Genomic DNA, 16,326 nt, shown 5'->3' with positions numbered 1-16,326 from the left:
GCGCTGTCCGCGGTGCTGCAAAGGAGCGCTCCCGCCGGCCCGGCGGGGGACCCGCACCTGTCCGGTACCGACCCCTCCATCATCTGGGCGGCGGGGACGGGGAGCCACATCTAGGGGTGAGGAAGGGGGGGAACAGCAGCGTGGGGCTTGCCCACAGCTCCCTGAAGTCGTGGTCCCCTCGCTCCCGCTCCGGTGAGTCTTTGCGGAGGGGAGAGGAGCGCACATCTGGGGGAGGCACATCTGGAAGCGGGAGAGGGAGGGGGCGGGGGGAGGACCGAGCGGAGTCCGCGGCGCCGGGCCCTCCCTTCCCCCCGCCCCTCCCCGCCCCTCCACCGCGCACGACGCCGCCAGGAGCCGGGAGCCGGCCGGGGCCATGCGAGCCGGAGTCCCCGGCTCAGCGGCGGCGGGCTCGGCGCTGCACCATGGCGGCTGAGAACCGCTCGGCGGCGGGCGGCGGCGCGCCCTGGGGGCTGCCCGGTGAGTCGCTGCTCGGGGGCTGCGTGTGCACGGGGCGGGGCACCCCGCGGGCCCCCCCGGAGAGTCCCTGCGGGGGTGGGGGGCAGCATGGCTTGAAGGTGCATGGGGAGGGGGGGTGCGCACCCCTGAGGGATGTAGCACCTGGTCGCCCCAGGAATGGGATGGTCTCTCTTCACCAACTTTCCCGCACTCCCGTGTTGCTCCGAGAGCCCCGGGCGTGCCCCGCGGGCCGGGACCCCTGCATTGGTTCACCACCCCGGGATGTGTGGAGTCGTGCAGGGCTGCAGCCCTGCCAGGACACCGGCACGAGGTCTGGCACCTCCCTTCCCTGCTCCCATCCAAACCAACACCGCTCCCCGGGATCCGTGGTCCAAGGCACATCGGGTCCCTCTGATCACCTGGGAACTGGCCCTGTCGGTACCCCGCTAGGGGCATATGAGCAGCCTGCACCCCCAGGGGCAGGCACTCGCACAGTGGGGAACCCAGGGTGGGGGTTATTTGCTTCCCTGTTATCTCCTCTTGGAAGGAGGTTTGTTTTCTGGGCAGGAAACTACCTGCATGTTTTCTTTGCTTCCCTCTATATTCCAACAAAAGCAGCAGGGACAAGGTTCTCTATCTTTTGGATACTTTGTTCCCACACTGAATAAAAACCCTCTGACCATTGTAGACACCTCCCAGGACATGACTAGGCAGATGTCCCCCCAACTCCCAACAGAGCCCTTTGCTGGGCTGGGTGTTGCAAGGGGGACCGATCTTGCCCCCTCCCTCCCAAGGGGGGTTCCAATCTCCCTGTTATCCCTTGCTGTTCCAGCTGTGCCCTCCTCACTGGTAATGGCAGGGCTGCCCCATCGTAGTGGACAACAGTAAGGCAACTCCACTCTTCTCCCAAAATAATGGCATTGGTTTCAAATCAGGGAACAATTATTATCTTCCTCCCTCCCCTCAATTCCTTTAAATCAAAGCAATGCTGGGTTCTCGTCTGTCCTGTTTGAAACCCCTCTGACTGTGCTGTGACTGCATTTTCCAGCTGGTCTTTTTCAAAGACCAAGGCTAGGATGATACTTTCCCACCTGAGGAACAGCTAGCATTCCTCTGTGCCCTGCTGGCAGCTGGCAAAGCTGATGGGTCTGCTTGGGCATTTGAAGGCTCCCTGCTTTGTCACAGGTGCCCTGAGTGATCTCTGAGGATGGCTCGGCTTCTCCTGCCACTACTCGAAGGATGAGCTCCCCAGCTCATCCTGCTGGTACCCACCCAGAGGGGTAGTTTGTGGATGCTGGCACTGTCTATCAAATTACACAGATGCCAGCATTCTAGAGCCCAGGTTTTTGGTGAAACATCACCAGTGACGATGCTCACATTGAAATCACAGGTGACAGCAAGATGCTTTTCACTGTCCCTACTGCTGGGCATCACCTGCTGCTTCCTAATGCCTTGACTTCTGTGACCTGAGCACCTGCTGCTCCTCTCCAGCCCAGACTAGGCTCCTGTGAGGCATCCCAGCAGGGCATCCAAGTGGGAGACTTCACCTGTACAGGGATCCTAAGAAGTATTGACCCATCCCCAATTCATTCCTCAGACAGGCTGCTGGGTGGGGAAAGTGTGGATGGGAACAGGTATCTGGTGGTGTCCCTGTGTGCAGCCAGCTGCTGCTTCCTGCAGGAGCCAAGCCCGTGTGCCCTTGTTCAGAGCCAGCAGCAGGTTCCCAGGTCTGCCAGACTGAGTGGAAGCGGCACTGGGAGTGACCCGGCAAGTGGGCAGCAGGAAAGCTGGGGGGAGGAAGAGGAGGAGAGCAACTGGTAAAAGCAGTTGGTTTATTCACAGAAGGGGCATACCCGTCTCAGCGGGTCAGTCTGTTTTCTTTCACAGAAGAGAAATGAACTGAAATGATTAATTAATACTGTGATCCAATTACTCTGAGTTTGCAGAAGGAGCATGGTTTTTCTCTTTAAACTATCCCCATGAGGATCCTATTGATATCAGGTTTTGTCATGGTTAGATTTTTGTTGGTTTTGGTTTGTTTTTAAATTAAGGTGACAAATATCTGTACAGAAAAAAAAAAAAAAAGAAAAAAAGAAAAAAACAGGGAATAAAAGTAGTGAGAGAAGGACGACTGGCTGATGCAGAGCCATCCCTAGCCACCTTCACTGTGGAGCTCTTCTCTGCCAGGCCCCAGCCAGCAGCATCCACAGAGGTGAGGAGAGCTGATGAGTGCCCAGCCAAGGTGGCAGATGCAGCCCTGCAAAGACAGCGGGGAGAGCAATAGCAAGAGGAGAGGGAAATGAAGGCTGTTTGCAAGGGGCTGCTGCTTTCTGCACAAACGCAGCTCCTCTTTCATTATGCATGTATGTGCAGCAAGAGTTTCATGTGCACAAGCTGACCCCTTCTCCTTGGCAGGCTACATCAGGACTTTGATGGGCATCTTCTGGAGAAGGAGGTGGTGTCCTTGAGCCAGTCTCTTCTCAGTCTGACATGGGGCTATGCCCTTGTTGCTCTCCAGTAAGCCAAAGGAGGAGGTTTGCTTTGCACTTTAGCATCCATTCCGGGCGGGGTCTAAAACTGCATATTTAAAGGGTATGTGTTTCATGGAGATGTGAGGGTGCGGGACATGGCACAGCCAAGAAGTGGAAGCTTGAACCAGATCATTCCCATCTACTTTCTCTGTTTTCCTCATCCCTCTCCCAGTATCCCACCACTGACTCCTTAGCCCACCTGAGCACCAACACCTGCCATGAGTGTGCCAGATGCTGCTGGTGGCGGGGACGTCCTCAGCACCTGCGAAATGTTGAAGCCTCTTCAAGCCAGCGTTTGGAGCCATGCCAAGGCCATCCCTCTTATGAGGGATTCGGACAACCAGTTAGAAAACAGCCGCCAGTTTCTAGGAAGACTTTTCTGTCCAGGGCCCCAGCAGGCCAGGTGGTGAGGAAGTTAATGGGTGGCCCTTGTTTAACTCACAGCCAAGTGCAGAAGTGTGGTGGCCTTGATACATTAATTTGCTGAAATTTCAAGGAGTTAGGCATTTCCTGGACAAATTAATCTGGGGCAAGTGCTCTCTGGGCACTTTTGTATGCTACGCCAGTATTTTGTTGATGAGGCTGCAGTGGGGCAGCTGCCTACTGATGCAGGAGTAGGGTGTCTTGCTTACAGGTCTTCCTCCTTGATGCTAAAACCCAGCAGGGTTTTAGCAGCAGATGCACAGTCAGCCTCCTTCTGCCCCTGACAGACACACAGGCATCCACAACCTGTGTGCGTGTTGACACCCACCCTGCCTTCCCTGTGGATAGATGAGCAGGTCTTGCTGCACCAGGACACTGTCATTTGACCTAGCCTTCAGCCTTTGAGTCTCCCAGCACAGTGGGCGCTGGCGACTGAGGTTCTGCTGGAGATGTTCCCCACTCTGATCCCTCACATGCTGGGCATGACTGCTCATGCCTTTGCCCCACAGCTGCTCCTGGGGCCCTCCAGAGATGCCTTCAACCCAAGACTGCTCTATACAGAGGAGGAACTCCAACAAGGGCTCTGTTTACACCTTGTAAAATGTAAGTTTGCTGAGAAAATTAGCTTCACCAACCTGTCCAAGCCTCCAAATGCACCAACTACCAGCACAGATTCTCCTTTCTCTGACAATCCCCAAAACCATTGCTGGTGGTCCTGGAAATCAGAGCCATGGGAGTGACACTGATCTTCCTGTCTCACTGTGACCCTGTGTCCCCATTGTTCTTGTGCATCCCATGCCCCACTTGGTGCATGTTGCAGTGGCAGAGATGCCAATGTCCCGCTGCTCCCTTACTGTCACCCCCTGCCCCAGCACTAGGCAGGCTGAGATGTGCCAGTACAGAGGACCTGGCACCCACCCGGGGCGCTGGTTCCGTGACTCAGAAAGGGCTGGGCAGGGCTGTGGGAAACCACAGGGGCTGTGTGCTTGTCCTCAAGAGCCTCACAGAGGAGTTTCATCCTAGGTCAGCTGGCACAGGAAGAGCCACAGCCGGGAAGTTTGTCCTTTAAAGGCAGGACAAACTGTAAACCACGGAGCTCCTCAGATGTAGCGGGTTCAGCCGGAGCTTTTAACGTGGTACCAAGCTATTGAGGCTGGCTGCACTCTATCCAAGAAAGCCAGCCAGAGAAGCAGATCCTCTGCTACCACAACTGCTATTAAATCTAATGCATTTTAGAGCACCTTGCAGGCTGGCACAAAGCACAGCGCGGGCTGGCATCAGGTGCTGGGTGCAACATCGTCCAGAGGTTTAAGGCTCACGGCGGAGTTGGTTTGTGTTGGCTAGTTAATGGGTTAACATCTTTAGGCTCCTTAAGCAGAATTAGATTGATTCATCTGTGGGAAACTCAAAGCTCCCGTTGTGCAACACCGAGGTCTGAAAACATCACTCTGCAAACACGATGTCCCGGCGTCCGCTCCAGGTCACAGGGTGGCTCTCTAGAGACATGCGTGGCGCCTCGCTTCCATGACCCCTCGCTCGCAAACCCTCCCGATGTTGTTGTTAGTGAGTCTCCACCACAGGCAGCATGGCAGAGGAGGGACAGGCGTCCTTGTGGAATCTTTGCATGACTGAGAAGGGGAGGAGCATACCCTGCATCTCACTGACTCTAGTGCCTTTGGGGTAGTTTGGATCCCTGCTCTGCTGGCAGTTATATCACGTGCAGTCCCGTTAAAGCCAAAAATGTGCGTGCGTGTGTGCAGAGAGGAGTGAAACTCTACTGGCATTAGCCTTTGCCTGACAACAGTTGGCGGGGCTTGGGTCTGCCTTTCTGCAGCATTTAGGAGCAGCATCTAGCATGGTCTTCTGGAGGTCATTGGCAGAGCTCAGTTCACCCACCATGGCTCGTAAGTGGTGCCTGACTAATTAAACTTCCTGCCACCATGTGCAGCCACAGGCAATTGAGGGGTGCTGCCTGTGACATTGGTGTAGGGCCATGACAGGCTGGGGACCACCATTCTTTAGTGAGAGAGGTGACTTCTAGGCAGAGCTGGGCTGCCTGAGTGGAAGATGTCTCCCACTTGACTAGCGGGAACCTCCAGGGAAGGCAACAGGGAGAGATTTGCAAGCAGTGTTCCTGTGCAAAGTCGTGCCCTCTCTGAAGTGTTTCTTAGGGCTTTTCTGTCGGGGAGATTTGTAATCCCACCCTGGCAGTCTGAAGCTATTCCCACCCCCTTCCTCTTCTTCCCTCTCCTTCTCTTTTATTGCCATGGACAGGAGTTTCCCACCTGCTCTCCTCCCCTGGCCCCCCATGCCTCCTGTGCTGCCTGCCCATGCCCTGGGCTTCCCTGCACACCTCCTGCTCTGTCTCCTGTCCATCACTCTATCCCCTTGCTCAGGTCTCACCTCCAACACTGAACCCTTTGGCAGATCTTGTGGCCAGGTAGAAGTCTAATGTTTTCAGTTTCCCTTTTCGTTAGCACCTCAGAGATTCCCCTCTGCTGCCCGTCCCCAGGACTAGGGCTCTCTTTTTTCACATTCACCCAGCACATGCCCTTGCTCTTGCCTGATTTTCTGCCCTTAGCTCAGGGCATCAACTCTCTTTTCTCTTACTCGTTACATAGCTGGTTTACTTGTCCTTTCAAAGCCCCCCAGAGCCTTGCCCTGCTCCATGGGGCAAGGGGCTCTGGTTCCTATTGCTCACTCTTTAAAATTTCAGATGAGCACCTTGGTGCTTTCCTGGAGTTAGTTGCTTACAGAGAAATCTGTGTCCTCCTCCCGCACTCCTAACAGCTCTGCTCTGCCTGGGGCAAATACTGCGTCCCTAATGCACAGACTCAAGCATCCATCTATCCCCCAGCTTGATCTGGGATCCTTCACTGCCACCTGTAGCCACCCAATGCTCCTGGAGCCTTCTCCCCCTGTGCAGAGCTCAGGAGAGAAGCATCTGATCAAAATCCTTCAGTACCATTGGGAAGGCAAGGATTGCCCAGGGCTGCCAAGTCATCCCTGGGAAGAGGTGGGGAAGGAGAGAGGGTCTTTCCCAGATGGTCTGACTGAAGGGTATCTCCTGGCTGGAGCCCTCCACAAGAGCCCAGCACCCAGCAGGCTGCTGCACCTCCCTCCTGGGAAGACTCTCACCCCTGATGAGATGCAATCTCATGGAGGCAGCAGCCCCTCCCAGCTCACATTTGGTGCTTTGCCTGAGCCACGTCCCCGGCTCATGGCCTGTGGGGACCCAAGGGGGCAAGTAGGGTGGGCACAGGGTGCTGCAGCTCTCTGCATGCGGGTCAGCCCCCCTTGCCCAGTGCCAGCCCTGGCTACTGGGGGGAATGTGGTGGGCAGCACCCTGGACAGGAAGCTGGCATGGATCACAGTGGGGGGCAGTGGCAGTGTGAGTGGGTTCCCTGCAATGGGCTCCCCCCTTGCTGTCCCCAGGCAAGACCTGTCCTTGTCCCTGGGGCAAGGAGAGCTGCTTTCCTAAGCAACCAGATCTGAGGTCTTGCAACAACTCTTCCCCCCAGTCCTTCCTCCAGCACTGTCTGTCCTGCAGGCATCTGACCCTGGCTGCTCACCTCTCCCTGGGGAGTGCCCAGCTCATCCAGGCAACCACTTGTTGCTGTGATCCACCATCACCCTCCTTCACCTCTCTGCCAGCTGAGCCCAAAGCCCTTCCCAGCAGCAGGACCTGTAGCTCCAGCATGGTTATTTCTGTTGCACTGCCTTTAAACAGCTGAGTCTTATTAAAGCTTCAGCCCAGGGATATAAAAGAACGTGAGCATCTCTCTGAGGCAGAGAGCATTAATGCAGTAGATGGGAGGGAGAAGTGTGGCTCTGTCCCAGGCTCAGCTGAAAGCCAAGCACCTTCCCTGCTCATGGGCATGGGCTGAGCTCTGCTGCTGGCCCAGAGCTACAGCCCTGGGAGACCCAAGGCAGAGGGCACAGGAGGGAAGGCATGACAAGCCCTCTGGCCCTACTACAGGATGTCTCTACGGTGAGCCTTCTCCCCCCGTTATGTCACCCACCGGAGCTGGTGCAGGAGCTGCTGGGGAACCATCAGTGCCCAAGAGCCATGGGCTGGGCACAGCGGGGTAAGGCTGGGGTTGGGTTTCATGACATTTGCTGGGCACACTCACTAATTAACATTCCACTGATAGATTATTTATTGGGCCTACTAATTGGGTGACAGATCAACTAGTGTGCTAGAAGGTTATTTACAGGAGTGACTTTTGACCACTTAAACCCACTTTCTCACCAATTTGCTTTTTGCCTGGTAATGTTGGGGGTAGATGGTGTGTGGCCCCTTATGAGCTGTGTATGAAATGGGGCACTTTAGGGTTACAGGCAAGAACTGGAGGGTCAGCTTGGGTGGGGGGATGCAGCTGTGCCAGCTGTGGGATGCTGGTGAGTGTGCTGGCCTGGGCACCACTTAAGTGGGCAACTTGTAACTCACAGCTCTGACCTGCGAGCGCTTCTCATGGCTGGGTGCATGTTGCCTTGGATAGGGTGCCTTAGTTTTGCTTTGAAATCCAGTGATGACCACCTGGTTGCAAGCAGTGGTGAAGGCAGGGTAGCTCCTGGGCTGCTCAGCACACGTGGTCAGGTTAGGTGACTGCAACACTCCTCTCCGGCCCCAGTCACAGGGATTTTTCAAAAGCTGATGCACAAACACATGCTGAATGCAGAGGGGATTCTCCATCCCCCCTTACTTTCCCCTGAAGGCTGGCAGCTCCTGTGCTGCTGAGCTCACTCCTTCTCTGGTGGCTCCAGAAAAAGCCAGCAGAGACTCACAGCTTGTGGGGACAGAGGAATTTGCTTTGCCTCATGAGAAGCAGTTGAATAGCAGAGGAAAAAGGGGAATAAATCAAACAAAGGAAAAATAAGATGCTCAGATCAGCCCTGTAGATTACTGGCAGGGAGCAATTCCTCTAGCACAATGGCTCACATCTCTTCTGGAGTGGGATAAGGACTTGAGGGGCCCATCAACCCTTGCTATGCCACTGCAGCTGCCAGCTGGAGCCAGGAGGGCAGAGGGAGCCCTGCCATTTTAATGCAGCAAATCCTGCTGGCCCCTCAGCTCCTTTCTGTCTTCTTGGTTGGTTTGTTGCCTTCACTCCCGATGCAGAGGCACAGGAGCAGTCTGACACCAGCCCTTCCCGATGGTGCAAACACAGGCTAATTCCCCTGCCAGGCACAGGCTCCCCCTTGATTCTCTCCCCATACGTTGTATTTCTAAGGTGCCTGGTATCTAGGAGCTCTATTTTCACACTCTTCAAGGGCTGTGAATCTGTCAACCAGAACAATCCCTCACTAGATGTAAACTGGTGGCATGACTCAGGAACTAATTAACGGCTATTAGATAACGCAATTAGCACCACAAACTGTCACCCCTCCATGGAGTGTCGCCCCTTCCCTTTGTGTCACAGACACGCACGAGCCATAAACGCAAGTATCTGTTCAGCATCTTCTAACCCTCCCATCTTCTTTCCCTCACTCCCTTCCTCCTCTCGGGAGGCTGGTTGTGGCTGCCCAGCCCTGCGTCACATCGGCAGTTTGACGCGATGGAACTAATCCCATTAAGATTGTTTCACCCTCTTGGTGCTTTTAGGAAGGCTGAGACAAACAGGGAACCGGTAGCAGGGCTGGGAGGCCTAGCCAAGCTCCTTCACATGGTGATGCTGGAGCTGACGTGCCCTGGTTGGAGCCCTGTGTGCCCAGCTGGAGCAGGCAGTGGTGTTTGCCTTCCCCTGGTATGCTGCCGTGGTGGAGGGGCCCAGCTTCCCTCCCTTCTGGAGTCAGGCAGTGCCTGGAGCCCAGCATGGTTCACCCAGCCAGGAGTTGGCAGCCATGGCCACCCCATCCCTGCTGGGGCGGGAGCCCCCTGAGCTTGGGGTCTCTTCAGCTTTGCTGTTCCTCTGAAGCACCTATGCAGAGCAAAATCCTGTCTCCTCTGGGAGCAGCTCACACTTGGAAGCCTCTGGGAAAGTTTCTCTATCTAAATCCTGCCTTTCCCCTACGAACAGCATCCTCCCCTGACAGGTGTGTGAATGCAGGGCTTGGTTTCTGGTGGTGATGCTTGCCGAGCGTGCTGGGTGCATGCGTAGCCCTGCTCATTCCCAGACATCTCACTTCAAATCACCTCTACCCCCCTGCCTCTGCTCCCCCAGCCCTGAGGATGGGGCTGGGATGGAGGCAGTGATGGAGCAGGGAGGGAGCAGCTGGCAGTGGCATGAGGGACAGGGGCTGTGGATGGGTCCAAGGAGGCTGTGCAATACAGAGAGCAGAGGCAGGGGACACTGGGGCAGTACAGTTCCTTGCTCTAGGAGCTTATCCCACAGCTTCATGTGCCACCATCGTGTGGGTGTGCATAAATACCAGCCTCTCCTGCTTCCTTTGCTGCACTGGTGGGGAGGTTGGCCAGCTCCTGCCATGTGGGGGCAACAGGGAGGTCAAGAGGGAGTGAGGCCCTCCGTCCCACACAGGTTGATTGCTCGGTCACTAACTACAGCCAATGCAGCTCCTGCTTCTATCCAGTGCAGACTTTTTGGGTCATCCTCAGTCCACAACAGGGCTTTCTACTTTGCCATCTGGTGACAGGCTGCAAGGCACTTTGCAGGAGCTGACATGTGGGAAGCTTTGCCAGAAGGGCACACAAGGTGTGCAGCAAGGAAATAGCAGGAGCTCTCCCCTGTACCCTCAGATGTCACTGCAGAGGCATGGGAAGGACTGGCTTTGCTCTGGAGTTGTCTCCTCACCCAACAGTAGTGGCACCCATGATCTCCGACAATGATAGGGACCCTGCTGTCCCAAGCACTGCCGAAAAAACATGGACCCCCAACCAAATTAAAACCTTATCTGCTTGGGTCTGTGACTGCTGGTGTGTTCATGTCTTCATCCACAACATCCAACATGGTGGGTGGGAAGGGAAAGCCTTCCCTGCCTTGAGGACACACTTGCTGGGTGCTGCAGGGGCCACTAAAATTCTTACACCAAAAGGTGCTATTGCTCTTAGACCAAAAGGCTCCTCATGGCTTTGACAGAGAGGAGAAAATCAGCTGTAAATCACTGCCAGGAGTCTTAGAGAGGGAGGAGGCTGGTAATGGAGTTTGCTGTAGCTGGCTGGTGAGAGCAGGTCTGGGAGAGCACCCACTGAGCATGGCAGACAAGGCACAACATGTGCAGGGAGAAAAGCCAGCTGGTGTTGCAGGTAGGGGCATCAGTCCCAGGAGCTCTTCTGAAGTGTCCTCAGGGCTTTGCTAAGGCTGTGTCTCATCCCTGGCTGCAGTGCCAGCAGGGAGCTGTGGGGCAGAGGAAGATGGGGACAAGGAGAACAATACGGGATGTGAGGCATGAGGGGAGGGAGAGGAGAAATGTGCTGCTGGAGGTGCAGGAGGAGAGAGATGGGCACTGGGGGGATGGGGAGGCATTTTGTGGTGAGACTCCAGGGTCTGGAGAGGTCCCTTGGTGTCTGAGGACTACACAGTGTCAGAGGCAGTGATATGTCTGGCATGAGAGTGGAGCTGGAGTCACACCAATGAATCTGTCATGGCACTGCAACTCTCCTGTGTGCTCCCTCCATCCTTGGGCACACCCTGGCATACAGGCAGAGCCAGGGTTGCCCGAAGGTTGTGCCTCCACCCAGACCCTCCCCATATAGTCCAGGTGTCCTCAATCCCAGTGGGCAGCTGGGGAAACCAGCCTGAGCAGGCTGGAGCTGCTGCTGCGAAAAGGGAGTCCCTCAGGGCAAAGCAAGGCAAGTTCACCCTGAGGGGGGTTGGCAAAGCAGCTCAAAGGCAAATAGCAGCATCTGTCCCCAGTGCCTATGCAGGCATGACACATGGCTTGGTCAGCTGCTGTGAGACCTGGCAAATTCATAGCATCCTTGGCCTGCTGCCAGCTCTGGGCTGAGCTGCTTGCCCTGCTCAAAGTGTCGAAGGCAGTGCTGGCCTGTCCTGGCAAGCTCAGATGGGGTGTCCTGGGCAGAAGAGCAAGCCAGCAGGATGGAGAGAGCAGAAGATGGGGAAAGAAGGCAGGCTGGACAGCTGGGGCACAGCAGAGAACAGCCAGGGTGTGTGAGACGAGGGTGGGTGCTGCACACATCTGGCTGGAACATGTCGTTGTGTGTCTTGTGCCGTATGTATCTTCACACCTTAACCATTCTCCTTCTCCCTCCTGCTCTCAAACCGGAGATTGCTTTATTTTTGCCCTTCGCTGAGGGCTCATTTTCACAACACCCGTTCAAGTCCTTCAATCCGAGGCTGCCGCTGTCTCTGTCCCAGTACACCAGTTTCCAGCATCACCTCTGGGTGGCATCCAAGGACGCGAGAGTGGGGCTGCGCCGCTCTCCTCATTGCTTGTGGCCTGTACAAGCGGTTCTGTGGAGTGGGACCAGATGGACTCTCCTTGCTTCAGGCAACTGAGAATACAAGCCTCTGTCAAGGCTAATTACTAATTTATTAGAGTTAGAAGGGGACGCTGGTTCATAAACTAAAAGGAAAAAATTGAAACCCTCATTTTAGCAGAGATGAAAGAAAGGTTTCTTTTCAACATTTTCAAATTCTTCCTGGAAGAGCTGGGGTAGATGTCTGGTTGATTGCTAGCTTGTCTGATCAGTTTGATTAGCTATCACAAGAATGGCAGCTAATTCTCCCCATCTCACCAAAGTAAAGCATTTAAAACTCATTTGAATTGTACTGAAACCAGCCCCCAAACTGCTGGGATTATATATTTCTAAGCCATTTAAAACACTTATCACCTCTCCTTGCATCCCTGGCTGGGTGCCCAGGAGGGATGGCAGCAGAAACCTCTTCTCCTCTCCCTCGGTGCACCCCTTGCACCTGCAGCTTGGTGAAAAGCTGGGCAGTGCTGCCAGGCTTCCTCACCCCCTTGGTATTTAGCATGCAGTACTTAGCAAAAGGTGTTGCTTTCTTTTCAAAGCACTTTGTTTTCATAGGCCACATCTCACAGGATAATGGTACTGAAGTATTTCTCTCTCCCTCACCCACTTGCTTTCCTCTGCATGTGTTTGACAACCCCAGCCCCTCTTGCAGCTATAGTCTTGCTAATGTAGGAGCTGCCTTAATGGCTGCATTGGTAACCCAGCTCTAGCATCTCAGCAGCCATGCTTCCATTTTGTCACACCTGCATCTCTTTAAAAAGCCATTACATTAAAACCTTGGATGTTTGCTGGTGGTACAAATATCCTACCCTCACCACAAACGAAAGGCAAGAGCAGATTTTTTAAAGACTCTAGAAACACAAATTGATCCCAAAGCCTGACCAGCCCTGTTTTAGGGAGGAGCATGTTAATGGGGTGTTTATATATTTTGTAAAATCAGTTTCAGAAGTCCTCTGTGTTTGACATCAGCACTGTTACCCAAGGCAGCTTGCAGAGATGCGCTGTGTCAAGCACTCCTGCTGTGCCACTCTGGCTCCCATAGGCTACTGGCAGTGCCTGTGGGGCTGGGTGGGCAGCCCAGCAGGACCCCCACCCGGCTGGAGCTACTGGAGGTGTTGCCCTTGCTGGGCTGGTGGGGTCGGGGCTCCTTCAGCACCCAGGATGCAGCTGGTGAAGGCCCAGTGGTTTTGGAAGTCCAGGTGATGTAGGAGAGGCAGGTCTGATGGGAAACTCCTCTGTCAAGCCCACCTCCCCAGGCACCTTTGCTTCTCCTTCCTCTTCCAGCAAATTCCCTTTATCTCAACACATCAGTTTTGGTCCACTGATTTTTTTTTTTTTAAAGTCCATTCTTCTCTTACCTTGGGGAATTAACCACAGGCATCTTGGTTTGGATGAAGACAGTTTTCTGTCCAAAATTTTTGCTGCTTTTCATAAATAATTCCATGTAGCAGGCTGAGATGGCTGAATTCACCCCATATGTCTCCATGGCCAGTGTGGCTGCAGCTGCAGTGTGATGTGGGATGGGTGGAAGGGGCCAGCATCTCCCAGCATCACTGGCTGATTGCACTCATGCAACCTCTTCCTTCTCCTATGCTTGTCAGGTCTGGGCCAAGACAAAGTACCCATTTTTCAGCCTTTTTTTGGTTTTCTGCATCCATCTCCAAGCAGTGTTACCCCTTTGTCACCTCTTTTGGAAAGACTGGTGCCCCTCAGTAAGATATTGTGGAACTTGTATGAATTCCTTGGGGTCTGTAGCTGTAGGGTAACTTGCTGTTTTCCCTGCCCCAGATTTTATCTTCCAGAAGGAGCTGTTTGCCGCCAGAGACGCAGGTGAGCTGTGCAGGCCATGGCAGGGGCTTTGTGGGGTGCCCTGCCTATGGTTATCCCCCTTTTCGGGGCGGGGGGGGAGGTGCTTTTGGGAGGCCAGCAGCATGTGCCCAGGGCACACCATAAACCCACTCTTGTCCTTGGGGCATGGCGCTGTCTCTGTGCCATGTTGTCCTTGCAGCAAGCACTGAGCATCACCACTCAGCTCCACAGCCCCTTCCTCCTGCAGCCCCTCAGCCTCTCTGCCAGCCCCCTGGGCACAGTGAGACTGTGTTCCTGCTGCCAGACGGTCCCTGGCCCTGCAGAGAAGGGACCATTGCACCTCCCAGCCCTGTCGCTGCTCCTGTCCCTTCAGCCCTGTGGGTCTCCATTGCTAAATGAGGACACAAAAAATGCCTTCGAAGAGCTCCTGGGAGGAGGCTGTAATGGCAGAGTGAGAGTTCAAAGCACTAGCCAAGAGCAGTGCTGGCCTGGGAAACTGAGAAGGCAGCAGATGCTGTCAGCACGGGCCTGCAGGCATGATATTTTCCCTTTCTGTCCCCGCTCCCCTTGCAGACCCCGTGCACAACCTCTCTGCTCAGCCCTGGCAGGTGAAGATGGCCAACCTGACCTACGACAACTTCACCCTGGGCAACCGCTCCGAGGTGGCCATCCAGCCTCCCACCAACTACAAAACAGTGGAGCTGGTTTTCATTGCCACGGTCACCGGCTCACTCAGCCTTGTCACTGTGGTGGGAAATATCCTGGTGATGCTGTCCATCAAGGTGAACCGCCAGCTCCAGACTGTCAACAACTACTTCCTCTTCAGCCTGGCCTGTGCAGACCTCATAATTGGGATCTTCTCCATGAACCTCTACACGGTCTACATCATCAAAGGCTACTGGCCACTGGGGGCTGTGGTGTGTGACCTGTGGCTGGCTCTGGACTATGTGGTGAGCAATGCATCTGTCATGAACTTGCTCATCATCAGCTTTGATCGGTACTTCTGTGTTACTAAGCCCCTGACATACCCAGCCAGGAGGACCACCAAGATGGCAGGCCTAATGATTGCAGCCGCATGGATATTGTCCTTCATTCTCTGGGCCCCTGCCATCTTATTCTGGCAGTTCATTGTGGGCAAGAGGACAGTACCTGAGAGAGAATGCTACATCCAGTTCCTCTCCAACCCAGCAGTGACCTTCGGCACAGCCATCGCTGCTTTCTACCTGCCCGTGGTCATCATGACAGTGCTGTACATCCACATCTCCCTGGCCAGCAGGAGCAGGGTGAGGAGGCACAAACCTGAAAGCAGGAAAGAGAGGAAAGGCAAGTCTCTCAGCTTCTTCAAGGGCCCCTTGGTCAAACAGAACAACAACAACTCTCCCAAGAAGGCCATGGAGGTGAAGCAGGAGGTGAGGAATGGGAAAGTGGATGACCAGCCCTCAGCGCAGACGGAGGCCACTGGCCATCAGGAGGAGAAGGAGACCTCCAATGAGTCCAGCACAGTCAGCATGACCCAGACCACAAAAGACAAGCCCACAGCAGAAATTTTGCCAGCAGGGCAAGGACAGAGCCCATCCCACCCTCGGGTGAACCCATCTTCCAAATGGTCCAAGATTAAGATCGTCACCAAGCAGACTGGGACTGAATGCGTCACCGCCATTGAGATTGTCCCAGCCAAGGCAGGAGCCTCTGACCATAACTCCCTGAGCAACAGTCGACCAGTCAATGTTGCCAGGAAGTTTGCCAGCATTGCCAGGAGCCAGGTACGGAAGAAGCGCCAGATGGCAGCCCGGGAGAAGAAAGTCACCCGGACCATATTTGCTATCCTGCTGGCCTTCATATTCACATGGACTCCATACAACGTGATGGTCCTCATCAACACCTTCTGTGAGACCCGCGTACCTGAAACAGTGTGGTATATCGGCTACTGGCTCTGCTATGTCAACAGCACCATCAACCCAGCCTGCTATGCCCTCTGTAATGCCACTTTCAAGAAAACCTTCAAGCACCTTCTCATGTGCCAGTACAGGAACATTGGCACAGCCAGATAAATTGACACTCAGGGACCACTTCAGCAATGTTACTGAAGCCCTTCCCTTTGCCTCTTTTGCTGGAGGGAGGTCCTCTGCTCCCCACTCACAACAGTGCTGACTGTGCAGTGATTGCAGATGATGCCCTTCATCCAACGCTGACAAAGGTCTAAGGCACCTCTGAGCTGCAGCTCCTTCCAGTCAACCTGGGCCTGGGGACTAGCTTGGGGGAGCCAGTGAGAAAGCTGGAGGCAAGAGCTGTGATCACCGGGAACCCTCCACATTTCCCTGCTCTTGAGAGGTTGGTCAAATGTCATCAGTGTTTGTCATAAGACTGGATGGCTCTTCTCCCCTGGGCTGACCATCTCCAGAGCATCAGAGCTTGTCTGCATGCAGACAGCCTACTGCTGGATGCTTTCAATAGGGTTTTGAACCTTTTATTACTGAAAAAATGAGAAGAAACTTGAGCCAAACATTTGCCAGCCATTTTGGACCAGGCTGTCTCAGGCATGCCCATGGGATGTCCTGCTGGCCCCCTCCCAAGGCAGTCAAGATTGTGCCCCAGCAGATGTGGCAAGCTCCTGCCTTTCCCTTGAGAGATGCCATCATACATCCTCACCTAGAGATCTGGGGAGGAATTTTTTTGCTGGGCTTCAGCTCCGCTCTCCCCTTCGCGCCCTTT

The 16,326-nt window shown here is 54.6% G+C and overlaps 1 protein-coding gene across 1 annotated transcript; it reads left to right on the top strand.

The window, feature by feature from the left end:
* Positions 1-422: 422 nt before the first annotated feature.
* On the top strand, positions 423-15,665 carry CHRM4 (cholinergic receptor muscarinic 4; the record flags this gene model as incomplete). Its single annotated transcript, XM_080346058.1, has 3 exons — positions 423-477; positions 13,594-13,635; positions 14,188-15,665. 3 exons carry the CDS (start codon positions 423-425, stop codon positions 15,663-15,665), a joined length of 1,575 nt encoding a protein of 524 aa, XP_080202184.1.
* Positions 15,666-16,326: the final 661 nt, after the last annotated feature.

The sequence above is a fragment of the Nesoenas mayeri genome (genome assembly GCF_963082525.1).
Source record: "Nesoenas mayeri genome assembly, chromosome: 5".
Lineage (NCBI taxonomy): Eukaryota > Metazoa > Chordata > Aves > Columbiformes > Columbidae > Nesoenas > Nesoenas mayeri.
This window is presented reverse-complemented; position numbering and strand designations above follow the sequence as displayed.